At 37.0% G+C, this 14,083-nt stretch overlaps 1 protein-coding gene across 1 annotated transcript in view; it reads left to right on the top strand.

The window, feature by feature from the left end:
• Positions 1-14,083, top strand: part of LOC145997249 (tetratricopeptide repeat protein 17) — a 164,778-nt gene that overhangs the window by 55,411 nt on the left and 95,284 nt on the right. The window contains exon 2 of the mRNA XM_083134092.1: positions 12,906-13,174. Within this exon, the coding sequence (XP_082990218.1) occupies positions 12,906-13,174 (269 nt within the window). The remainder of the gene's footprint in view (positions 1-12,905; positions 13,175-14,083) is intronic.

Below are 14,083 nucleotides of genomic sequence, written 5' to 3' on the forward strand. Positions count from 1 at the left end.
TTTCCATACATTCGAATTAATACATACTCCTATTCGTTTCAACGGTATTGACAAAATCACCTCTGACATTTTATGTTAAAAAAGTAAGATTATTTTTGTGCACGTGTGTGTTAGCCGATGCCTAGCAAAGTATTTTAGGAACAACACTTGAAAAAAATTCTTGTAGGACTAACTAATGAAAAATTTCTTTGTAATCGAAGATCATAATACCTTTTAAGGTGTGGTAATATTATAATGGGATTGAGATACGAAACTCTCGGATCCGGATTTTCGGATCCTGAACTTTCGGATCCGGATCCGGAATTTTCGGATCCGAATCCAGATCCGGAACTATCGGATCCGGATCCAGATCCGAAACTTTTGGATCCGGATCCAGATCCGGAATTTTCGGATCCGGATCCAGATCTGTAACTTTTGGATCCGGATCCGGATCCGTTTGGCCATCCCTAGTTCAGAAGACACAACGGCGGTTATGGAGAAACCGCACAGTGTTGCCAATACAGCGCTAGCTCATGTCGCCGGGAAATGATGACCTTCCTTCACAATGAAGGTGTTACATATTTTGTATATATAATGATAATTATATGTAATTATTAATATTAATATTATACTGTGAACGTTACAGTTACCCTTTTTACTATGATCCATTGCGATCACTACACACGCGAGTGTAATGCAAGAATATGACACTTCAGAAATCACTTAAAAAAGTAAAAATCACAGCGCTCACACATCTGAAAACACTTTTTCGAGAGAGGGAAAAAGTCTAAACAGACCAAAGCACTCACTCACTCAAGTAAGGGGAACCTGGCACATGGGTTAGATTCAAGTTGCAACCCAAACAAACAAATGAGTTATGGCCCACGTGAACTGATAAGACGTGAATGACTCAAGCAAGGCATGTCATATTTCTAGTATCTTGAAGCCCCATATTTTGTCACGTGTTGGAAAGCCTTTCAAAGGTTAATATGGTGTCTATGAATTTATGTGTAAGTTGGAAACTGAAAGGTGATCTTCATTTCAGTATTAATGTCGACAGTAATGTAAAGAAAAATAACGTGTATTTGCGACAGCACTAATGTTGCTCACAACAGCAGCATTGGAAATAATTGTCAATTATTAAATTTAAGTAATTTCAATTCTATTATAACAAACTGCATGAAGTTCATATTTTTACTGAATGGAAATAAAATAACAACTCGAAAACTTGGTGGTGATAGCCGGAATGCTGCGGTGAGCCAGCTCAAGATGGCCAGACAACGTCTCCTTACTTCGCGCGCGGTTCGGGTTAAAAAGAAACTCCAAATGCATGGAAGTAATATTTCTGGGAACCTTTGAGTGGTTAAAAAAAATAATTTCATTATTTTCTCCTCAACTTTGTCGCTGGAAGTTTTTACTTGGAATTACAGAACAAAAAATGGCCAGCGACGACATTTTCTACTGCACGAATATAAAAAGTCTCCACATACTTTATTTGAATATTTTTTAATGCAAATATGCTTTAAAGTATTGATAAATTCTGAGCACCACCATCACCTATGACAATTAAAAAACAGTGTCAATTTTTTTAATAATGAATGCTTCAATTTTACGGCATGTTTCAAGGTTAGGAATGAAAACAATGTAAAAATTGTGTTTTCACAGAAAATTTTCGTTTTTAATTTATCTAAAATTATGTAAGCAAGTTACCAGTTTTTTGTGTTCACCATCGTATTCTCTATAAAATTTCCTGCAAAACTGCAGGTACCGATTTTACTGAAGCTAAATTTGTAAATCCAGAAATTTCACAACAGCGCTCTCGTATTTCCCATAAGAAAAGCATTGCCCATAAGAGCCCATTGTGTCTTCTGAACGTGAAAACGACTTTTTTTTTTCAAACCTGTTCAGTGATCGATATTCCACGTTTTATTTGGCCTATTATTGTAAATTATTCATTTTGTATACCGACAATGAACAATCACAAACGTACATGGGCAGCACACAAGCTCCACAGAGGACTAGACTGGCTGTGAGTCCTGACGCCAGAACCTCGTTAGTCTGCAAAATGCAGTTCAGGATGTACTACGTGTAAAAGAGGTTGACATTTTGAGTGTCTTCAGAAAGGGTCATCCCTTACACCCCATCCTTGTTTTTCAAAACATTTTTTGAACCTTTGCAATGCAACTAATAGTTACAAAATTCAGTTATTAATCAAATGTAAAATACGTTACACAGGTGACAATAACAAGAAAGTAGCTACTGAGTGTTCAGTTTGGTAAAAAAGAAAAAAAAAGATTGGCTGTGTAACCTGAAATTCTTCTATTTAAAAGAACAAGATATACATACAAAGAAGAAACGAAATCATGTAGTCACTTTCATCCAATGCTACGTTCAAGAGGTTGATTTTTTGCTTTCGGTTGAAACTAGATTTTGAAAGTGTGTGCGGAAGAAAATTAAGGGGTGCGCAAATACCCTTTCGTACTCTGGCGCCACCACTGGTAAGTGAAGACACTTGGCTATCAATGTCTCTTCCACATTGGATTGAATTCTTACAGGCTAAAAAGCCTCCCCGTTGGCGCAATGATAGCGTCGTCGCCTTGTAATCAAGGCGTCCCGGGTTCGATACCGGTGGAGGCTCATAATGGTTCGGACCCCACTTTAAACTGTAGGTCCAGTTCCAATTAGCCTTACTGTGCATAAAGCGGACTTTAAACACCAACTCAATCAATCAATCTTACAGGCTAAGAACTTTAAAAAAAAACTAAAAAAAACTGTTTTTTGAGGAGAAGAGGCCAAGTTGCCATTTTTTGTGACCACGATAGCTGCCGTAAATTTAGAGCTCTTTTATGTACGTGTAAGGATAAAATAAATAAGCTGACCAACCTTCTAATTGAACCATCAGCATTTGGTAACACTGCTTGATGGAAAGCAAAACAGTGTTGAGTCAGATTGCATCAGGAATTTGTTTATTTTTTCGTTATATGTAAATGTGAAGGATACTAATCGTCCATGCAACGAATTATAAATTTCTCTTTCCTTTAATGTTAGTCAGTTGTTATATAGACTCTTCGCATGGCTGATAGTGTGGTTAACAAAGGAAACTCTTCCTTCATATGCAGAGAGAATACGTTTTCTCCTTAATGTTTGACATTACGTGTAATTATTAATTGTAGATCGTGCTTGCTTTTGAAATTGTAGTTGATTTATGTGCATTATCTGATTTCCGAAAACAATTTCCTTTGTTAGAATTAGAAGTCAGTGAGGCTCGGAAGTTGATGAAAAATCATATTTTTTTTCCGAGACTTGAAAACAATGCTAAACCTAATATCAGTCCATTTCCCATAAGTTACAACCAGAAAACATTGTTTTACTTTGCATTTTTCGGCCTTTTTTGGCTTTGACATCATTTTTCAGATTTTTTTGCCGTCTCTATTTCACTTTTCAGAATTTTTGAGGTTTATTTTTCTTCTCCCCTGTTGTTTCATTAATTTTAAATGCATTTGCTAGTATAACTTATGTATTTATATTTCCTGACATGGTCTTTTTAGCAAATTCCCCATTAATCGAAAATACGGTAATTGGAAAATTAGTGTTGGGCGATCGCGATATTGAAAAAAATATTGTCCAGGTGATATCAACTAGACGATATATCGTCACGATACGGAAAAAAATATCGTATCCTATCGACTGTTGACTATATTTTCTTGACGATATATCGCGATATAAAATTTCCGAAATCGTCCATCCCTAAGGAAATGCACAATAGCTATTATTTTTAACTGAAAGTTTTGCAGTCGAGTAAATAATTAATTGTGGCACATTTATTTTTCCTCCATCACTTAAAATACGTTGAGGTTCCCTTGTTGGCCACTATAATCGCTTTAATCTTGGGTTTTGGTCACAATATTTTAAAAGAATATATATAATCTGATGTACGCGAAATAAAACTATATTTTCAGATGACCGACTACTGTGTATAGTGCAAGGCCCACTCTGAAAGAGGTGAATGGCGGTCTCAGAAAAACCTTGAAGTAAGAATAAAGAAAACTCACTTAATGTTTTTCCCCCATTGCTTCAGTATTTTAAAACACCAAACAACGGTTTTGTCTAATTATTCAACTACTATGTTGTAATTTATGAAAAAATCGAGCTTTAATATTAAGAGTGAAAATTATTTTTAGGTCATTTTTTTTTTAGATTTTTTAAGTCTTCAACTTCCGAGCCCCAATCAGGCTTTGTTTGGTAGTTTAGGGTAGTGTTTCTCAACAGCTGGGCCGCAACCCGATACTGGGCCATGGCATCATTTACGCCGGGCCGTGAGATGCTCTCCTTAAATGTGTCATTTTGTTTGCGCAACCATTTTCATTAACAGATATTTATAGTTGTCAAGGAGCATGGAAATACGACATTCGTATACAGGGTCCGTTCTGAGAGTATCCGAACTGTCCGCAGCGCGGCGCGAGAATCGGTCGAGGGTTCGGGTAGCTGCGCCAGGTGGCAGTGGGGACCTTAACCTTCAAAACAAGGCCTCGCTCAGTTGCCTGCGAGCAGTGGTTGAGGTGGATTTGGTGAAAATGGAGCGGACTTTGGAACACCAATACGCTGTGAAATTTTGTGTTAAATTGAAAAGAAACTTTACGGAGACTTTAACCATGCTACGGGAGGCTTACGACCCCGAAAGCAAGATAGAAAGTTCAGAATGGCACACCCCCGCGTCCCCTCGTCAAAAGAAGGCCCGGATGTCAAAATCAAAGGTGAAAACAATGCTCCTTGTCTTTTTCGACGCGAAGAGGGTCGTGCACAAAGAGTTTGTACCTACTGGGACCACCGTGAATGCAGCTTACTACAAAACAGTGCTTTAGCGTCTCCGACAGAGGGTCCAGCGCGTCCGGTGTGACATCGCCAACAGGTGGGTGCTTCACCACGACAACGCGCCGGCTCACACAGCGCTTTTGCTAGGTGAGTTTTTGGCCAACGTACGCGTGGCAACGCTGCCTCATCCCCCTTACAGCTCGGACTTGGCACCGGCGACTTCTTTTTGTTTCCCAAAGTCAAAAGGGTGCTCAAGGGGAAGCGTTTTGCATCAATTGAAGAGGTTCAAGCTGCCACGACCGCAGCATTAAAGAGGATGTAAGTCAAGGACTTCCAGGACTGCTGTGAACAGTGGAAAAGTCGCTATACTCGCTGTATTGAGGCTGAAGGTGCCTACATTGAAGAATATTGACAGCAGTTGTAATTGTCATCAATAAATTGTTTGCAAATAAATAAGTTGGGATACTGTCAGAACGGACCCTGTATATACAGAAGTAATGGGCGGTGTTCAACTTACCACGGCCCAATTTGTTATTTTTTGTGTTTAATAATCGCATTTAAATTACAAGTAACAACATTTCTCTTAAACAGTTTGGATGTAAATATTGGCTCAATCTACGTTAATTGCATTAAACTTAATATTATTTTTAGTACATTTTTGTTAGTTATTTTTAAAACACCTATTAACACAAATTTCAAAACTGGACTAAAGTTTGAAATGTTGTTTATTTATAATTATACAGTTAGTGCAAAATGTTTACTAAACCTCTTTGAAGGCTTTGAACGCGTTAATCCTTCCCCTACTATAAATGATTCATTCGATTTGAAAACACTGTATTTTCCAAAGTATTGCGCATACGTGTATGAATGATACGTGAAAATAACTTTAAACTCACCAAGTTTTCTTCACATTGAATGATACATGAAAATAACTCGACCCCTACTTTTCTGTTTACACAGGCAACCAGTGTCCTTAAACTGCCGATACCACCGCAAAATGCCCTGTTTACATGGTGGTTCTTTTCTGTACTCTCTTTTCTGAATGCACGCTGCACTGCAATAACAGATGAACATCTCGCATATTCCAACACACAAAAACTCTTTTCTCTGTTTGTCGCCATTTTGTACAGGCACTACCCTCGTGCTGTCAACTGATGTGTCACAATGCAAACTTGGTGAGTTTACAGTTATTTTTATGTATCATTCATATCTGCATGTGCAATACTTTGGAAAATACGGTGTTTTGAAATCGAATGAATCATTTATAGTAGCCCTGTATGTTGCCATGTCAACAAGCCTAGACATAATGGAACTATTTTTTTTGATATGTCATAATTTATTAATATTTAATTTCAATGGTACATATTAATTAATGTATAACGTTAAAAAAATAGATAGGTATATTTACGAATAAAATTTGAATCGGCCCATCGAATTTTTAAATAATGAATTTACTCATGAAGGTTGAAAAGGTCGGGTTAAGGTGACCAGACCTAAGGTTCCGGTTTTTAATCCAGATGACAATTTCCTAATATTTTCTGATTAATTTGATGTTATCATTCATTCTCCATCTGATGAACCAGTAAAAAATCGTACGGCAAATTAGCAGGGGGACAAGGGAAAAAGAAGTATTTTCATATCTTGTTCCGTGTCACACCACAAATCCGTGTCACACCACAAATGTCACAGCGCTGGATGTGCTGATAGAAGATTCCGTTTGGTCATCAGCTTGGGCGAGAAACAGATGTTCACAAGATCTTATCAGAGCGAAGCAGAAGTTCAGAAGCTGTTCTTTCCTGCAGAGTGTTCGGAGAATGTGTACTTCAAAAGAAGGATATGTGCAAATTGGTTGTTTGAGATCGTATGGTCGTGGTTGGAGAGCTTCTTTGTGGAGGAGTAGTTAACGTTTTCAAGGAATCTCTAGTTCTATGCCCAGTTGAGGCACATTACACGGGTTTTCAGATCCCGCTTTGAAAGCAGTAGGTCCAGTACCGATTAGCCTATTTATGCATGAAGGGAACTTAAGTTTAGCCAAACTTTTATCTCCTTTTGAGAGTATCCCTTCGTCAACCTCATCAACACAAATCTTATAAAACCACCAGCATCATCAGTTTCATGTAATCACTATTTCTTTCTCGATGTTGCGATTAATCAAAAGTACAGAGAAAACATCATCAGCCTGCATGGGTTTGGATGACTCGCAGATGTATGTTGTCTCTGAATAATTGCAGTATGCCGATTCCAAAAATGAAATCCATTTTTACCTATCACGTCTAATTAATTTCACAATAAAATGCGTAGTTCCATCATTTCCCCAATAGATGGCTCTGTTTGGATCGTGGTAAAATATTGGCTATCTACAATACAAATCCTTCAATTTTGAACTATAAATGCACATAGAATAGTAATAACTTAATCCACCTTCTATCTTCACAAGACACATTGACATGAAAATTGTAAACTTTGATTACGCAAGTTCCATTTTCGAAATCCCTCATAAAAATTTCCTTCACAAAATGTCCAAAACTCAATGTTAAAATGTAGTGGGTTGATTGAACTTAATGACGTGAAGAAAAATCTTGATCTAAGGGACAATTCTGACGTGATGGGAAGAAATTTGTCATATCCCTCATCATCGTTCAAAATACTTCCGTAATCACCTATTGGTTTGTAAACAAACGAAATTTCCTTTGTTTAAATTTATTTTATTGCGTTCTGTAATAGTCGTAATGGAATGGCGAATATGAGAATTTTGATTGTGGAATATCCTGACGTAATGGGGGGGGGGGATATCATGTGCGTGATCAGCATTCAAAATAATTCCAGAATCACCTATTGGTTTACCATACCTCTTCCCCTCTCCGGCTCTCACACCTCCCTCCCCAATCTCTCTCTGTGTCTGTCTCTCTGCCTCTTCTGGTCTGTCTGTATCTCCCACTCACTGCCCTCTATGCCTCTTCTCCCTTTTTCTCCGTGTGTGTGTGTGTGTGTGTGTGTGCGCGCACGTGTTTACGAACGTGTGTGTATGTGTGTTGTTGAGCAATGTTACCAGAACTCCACGAAACATCTCTATGGGGCACCGAGCTGTTTTATGTTTTACGACGAGTGACCTTAAAAAGCAAAATTTGCCCCGCCCACTTCTTTTTCGTCTGAAAATCACATGTCTGCCCAGTACGTCACAGCCCGCCATCGAGCAATCCATTAGTTTTATGCAATCATGCAATAACAGGAGCTACCGCATACCTAAACAGCTGTGCGGCGTGCGTGATTTCACGTTGTTTGAATACAAACGACTTACTTAAGGTTTTTCATCGGCCTTGGTGTCTATTTTTGTAATTGCAACACTGGATGAATATTGCGCTCTCTCCTTTTTTCGCTTTTTAAGCATGTCTTTCGCGTATCTTATCGCTGTCCGTCTTATATTATTAAACGTTAGGTGATACGTCGGCATAAGAAAAAAAAGAACCGCGATGGTGCGCAAAGGTTAGATAGTGCTATCTCCGATACTCGGGAAGATATGTTGGGTATCACTGTTAGCCTCGATTAACTTTTCCCTAGCATTTGCATTTTTAAAAATCGCATTCATTTAACTAAAGTTCTCTATTTTTTACAGTGAAATATAATGGGGTGTTTGCCTGCTGGAAATTCATTGATTTCTGTTAATTGTACGTGACTTTTCTTCACGAACATGAAAAATGACCTGACTATATTTAATCCAAAATGCATTTATGAGTGTGGTGGGTGTTCAGTGTTATTTTCCCCCAAATTCGCGCTTGTAATTTTAGAACATTTCCCCTCCAAATATACCTAAAATTATATCTTCATTGTGATTTTGAACTTATATTTTAATTTGTAAGTCACATTGCCCACGCCTGTTCATGATTCGTACATTGGAAACTGTTTTTGAGGAAGTTATTTCTCGCTTGACAAACACCGATGTTACGGCGATGGTCTGACGGGAGGTATGCACTTGATCTCCGCTAAAACGACGTCACTTTGCTCGGTGATGGGAAAGGTTTCTAGCGCGTCAAATACCCATGTTATAACTTCTATGTGATTGTAGGTTTGCACCTCCCCTTCCCTTAGAAATTCGTCGCTTTGATCTGTGATGTAGAACATTCCGATAAGTGCAAAATCGCGGGAAAGCACTATTTGACAGCTGGTTTCATGTAGACCAGCAACAGCTGAACCTCGCCCAGCAATAAAGTCAATTCAATTCAATTATTCCACGTGTAACACCACTATAGTTTTTTGGAAGGATAAAATTTTGGAAAACGTTCATGTTATAGAGATATACATGTTATATATAGTGCATTATATTTACACAAGAAATGTTGAATTTTCGCGGCATTTATCGTGATTTAAACACAAAATGTGTTGAAATTCGCGAAAATAGCCACGATTCTAATTTTCTGTCAAATTCACGTTATTTCGCGATTTCAGATGCATTAAATATGTGTTTAGCACATGTCTATGCACATGCATAAACCCTTTTTCATTGCAACAATTAACATTTTTGGTGTTATCGCATTTACGAAAAATCATTTATAAGCAATCAATCTTATTTTTACATTGTGACATCCCTAGGAGGAGACACCACTTGATTTTAGACTACCAGAAGGGGAAAGATGGATGTTTACCCTTCCCTCAAGACTGGGCTGAACTTCTGGCCAACCCAATTGAAGCCGTTTTCAAAATTTCCACAATTGTTTTTTGGTCACATAAGCCTGTTAAACTGTTGCAAATATCTACAACAGCGAAGGTGAACCACACAATGATTTATGTGAACGCTCTGGAACGAATTCTAAGCAGATGCAATTTTCAGATATTGGAGTATCATAGCAGTTTTCAAAAGGGAAGGAAATTTTGAAAATGGCTTTGGTATAGGCCAAAGGTCGAGCTAATGAACAATTGTTGAATCTTGATAGAAATGAAGAAGAGGAAGCATGCACAGGGTAGTACAGTGTTGAATTGGTGTTTTAGTCCAGTTTATGCACAGTAAGGCTAATCGGGACTGGACCTACAGTTTATCTGGGATCTGAATCACTTGTGCCTCCACCGGGTATCGAACCCGGGACCCCTTGATTACAAGGCGGTGACGCACCACTGCACCATTGGGGAGGCCCCCAGTAGTACAGTGTAATTTATGAATAACATGTATTTCCAGCTTTATTACAATCAAACACAACATAGCAAGAATGTAAGTGTAACTACACATTATGAAAGAGTCATGATGGCGATGAATAATGAACAAAAAGGAAATGACTAAAGTTTATCGACTTATGTTTTGGGTCTGGTGTAGATAGTTAGTTGAGGGCATTTTAGTTCACTGTTCTAAAACAGTCTTTTTAATTTCTTAATTTTAATTGTGGCGATATACATGAGACACATGCTTATGTATCGACGTACCTGTTTATTCTATTAGATTAATTTCTGTGACTACTGACACCATGCATGGGTCATTCCTTGCCAAATCAACAACAACAACAAAAAAAAGTGTCATTTCTGACCCGACCATCTCGGATTTTTCTGAAACTCTACTATTTGGTAGTCTTCAGGAAGATATGAAATCCTGAGAAATTGTAGCTTCCTGTGTGGCATAGTTATGGAGTTTTGGGGGCTTGAAAGTACAAAAAATTGTCGATTTTTAGTCTGCGCTCGAGACTTACATGGATAATTGCTCTTACCCTAATTGACGTAGAGAGCTGGTTGTAGTCTTGTTTGGAAGGACATGAAATAAGCTTTCCAACGGTGTCTCACATCACTATATTTAGAATAAAATATTTTCAAGATCATCCACTTTGACCTTTGGACCTTGAACTTTTGAAGATGCATATCTGGGATTTCCTTGGAACTGAAATATATTGTTAACACAAGGTTACACTATAACATAACCGAATTTGAAGTTGGGACGATTATGGGATAATTAGAGAAAAACAATTTAATTAGTATCAGTGTATTGTTTCAGCCAGTCATTTCTAGTGGGAGTTTGCAACACTACACTATTGCATTGCAGACTTGCTAATGTACAATACTTCTGCAACATGTACAATACTTCTGCAACTAGAAAAGTGAAGAATGTGTGCATGAGTCTTATTTGAAACAAGTGTGGTAGAATGTTGAATAGATAGTGTGTTTAGTGTGACAGTTTTAATTTGAGGTGACTTTTTTTAAAATAATATACTTAGATCACCAGCATCATGGCATCATCCAGATTAGAAAACCTTGAAGATTGTGAGATCCGTGGAAACCTTGACAGTCTATATTTTGAAATTAATAAGTATCACTTAGAAATTAACACCAAAGCAGGAACAAACTGGATATCCACAGACAGATCAACACTTCAAACATCAATGAAGCCTGCAGAATTCATAGAAATTCTAGTCGAAAAAATGTGCACCTGATCGGAAATTCTTTCATGCCAACAAGCTTAATTTCTCAAGCATTTGAAAGAAACAGTTCTTCATAGGCACTACATTGTGCTTTGTGATTCTGCAGAAACTCCTGTGGTTTGAAAGATGCCTCACAAGGTTTTTACTGGAATAATGGTCAAGCAACAACAATACATCCATTCAGTATTTATTATGGAAATCCCAATACTTTGATTACCATACTTTGATTACTTTGGTTGCCATATCAGATAACATGATACAGCATTAGTTCATTTACTCCAGAAAGTACTTATTACATTTTTGAAGGATAAATTTGGTTCTGACAACTAGGCCAAGATATTTTTCTGATGGAGCAGCAGCACTACAAAAATCGCAAAAATTTCACCAATGCTGCCTGCCATGAGAATAATTTTTCTATGTTGTGAGACCGATTTCCATTCCAGGAAATCTTTTCAAGATCATCCACTTTGACCTTTGGACCTTACAAAAGATGTCATACATATGAAACGTTATTCTGCATGTGATGAATTTATAGAACATAGTTTCATTATATGTTCAAATGCCTTAGAATTTACAGATATTACTGGATATTTTACTTGTGTATATAATAACAACAACTGGTGGTTATTGTGCGTTCAGAAAGTGTCTGAAGACACCGGTGATGTACAAATTAACTTTCTTCAACCTCATGGGCCATCAGGATAATTTTTATGTCCCCATTTGGTCCAACTGGACATTTGTTGGGTCCCAACGTGCAATGTTCTAACAAAAGTGGATCCTTTCACTGCTACAAGAAGAAGGTACACTTTAACAATGGACGAAATCCAGCTTGTCATGCAAGGACTGAATGAATGAATACTGAAAAACAACCTGTGAACTATGGTGCATGTAAGTTATTTCTCAGGAAACAAACATTCTTGTCCATTTTTCATTACTGTAGATAATCATATTATTCTTAAATGTAAATAACACCAGTGTTGCAAACTACCACTAGAAATGACCGGATGAAAAAAATACACTTACTAATTAAATTGTTTTTCTTTAATTATCCCATAATCGTCCCAACTTCAAATTCAATTATGTTATAGTGTAACCTTGTGTTAACAATATATTTCAGTTCCAATTAAATCCCAGATATGCATCTTCAAACGTTCAAGGTCTAAAGGTCAAAGTGGCTGATCTTGAAAAGATTTTATTCTAAATATAGTGATGTGAAACACTGTTGGAAAGCTTATTTCATGTCCTTTCAAACAAGACTACAACCAGCTCTCTACGTCAATTAGGGTAAGAGTAATTATCCATGAAAATCTCGAGCGCAGACTAAAAATCGACAATTTTTTGTACTTTCAAGCCCCCAAAACTCCATAACTACGCCACAAAGGAATCTACTATTTTTCAGGATTTCATATCTTCATGAATACTACCAAATAGTAGAGTTTCAGAAAATTCCGACTTTGTTCATTTGGCATGGAATGACCCGCATATTAGAAGTTCCTTGAATGGTCACCGAAATATCAAATAAAATAAACAGGTATGTGGACATGTGAGCATGTTTCATGAGTATATTAATATATTACCGCATATTTTAAGTGCCGTAACATGAATTAATTCTGTTATATAGTTTAAAATACGGATGTGCAGCAGATAAGTCTCCAAATTTTCTTTAATTCAAACACTGCAGTGTAAGTTAAATCAATAATTTCCTCTTTTCTCTCTCTCCAGATGGATTCCGTGTTCCATCTTCGACGCCCATATGATCTCATAGCCCTGATTGAACAAGAGAAAAGACTAGAGATGATTGACAACTTGTATCATGAGCTGTTAAGGCAGAAGATGGTGATCGATCAGAAATGGCTCACCGTTGAAGGTGACACGGATTTAGAGTCTCGTCTGTATGCGGAGGACAAGGACTGTAAGCAAGCAGAGCAACCGTTAGCAGATGTGGATCTTTATATAAGTACCATGATACTCCTAGCAAGAGATGGTATTAAGTAAGTACTAGTTCTTTGTCTCGAAATCAGTAATGGGAATTTGCATAAAAACTATTTTGCTCAATTAATTTTAAAAAGTGTTTAACTCCAAACTTTTTCATGAATACAAATTAGGAATGAGGCAGATTATTCAGTACTCTATTGGTATTGACTATATAGGCATATCGGTGCATTGGTTTATGAGTATAATTACCAATAATTTTGCCGATTTGACATATATATAAATACCTTATATTTAGTGCAATATTCTGCCATTTTGTTATAATTTTTATGGGTTTTATAAATGAATCTCCATTTTCTACTCTAAAAAAGTAGATGTCTAAATGTGCAGTTTCTTTTTCATTACAATCATCTGGTAACATTCATTTATTAAGGAGGTCAATGAACCATTCATGTTCTTCAGCGACTATGGAATTTTATATCAACAATGCTACATTGGAAATTCAAACACATTTTATTTGAAACCTCATGTTTCCAACAACTTTCCCCTCTTTCCATTTTTCACCATCTCCACTAATAATGCAGTTGTCCTATGGTGTCAGACTTTTGAAACACCCTGTATATATACAGATTGTCAAAAATTGAACTAGTACTATTTCATGGCGTAGTTTAACACTATTTTGGATGCTACCATTGAATTCTGGAACCTCAAAAACATAAGGTTTGATCCGATACATGATCACATAGCTGAAAGGGTTATTTTTATACATTGTGCGGCCATTGGCTGCCATATCTAATGTTATTTGATATAGTGGGAATTTTTATTTTAAACTTATTATAATATGGTTATGACCTGCAAATTAGGTGGAAATAAGATGTCATGAATGATAAATTACTGCAATTAAGTAAGAAGTTTCAGGAATAGAATCTTTGTCATGACTGCCATTTTGATGATGCCATTACAGACAA

The sequence above is a fragment of the Lepisma saccharinum genome, chromosome 13, assembly GCF_977018435.1.
Source record: "Lepisma saccharinum chromosome 13, izLepSacc3.1, whole genome shotgun sequence".
Taxonomy (NCBI): domain Eukaryota; kingdom Metazoa; phylum Arthropoda; class Insecta; order Zygentoma; family Lepismatidae; genus Lepisma; species Lepisma saccharinum.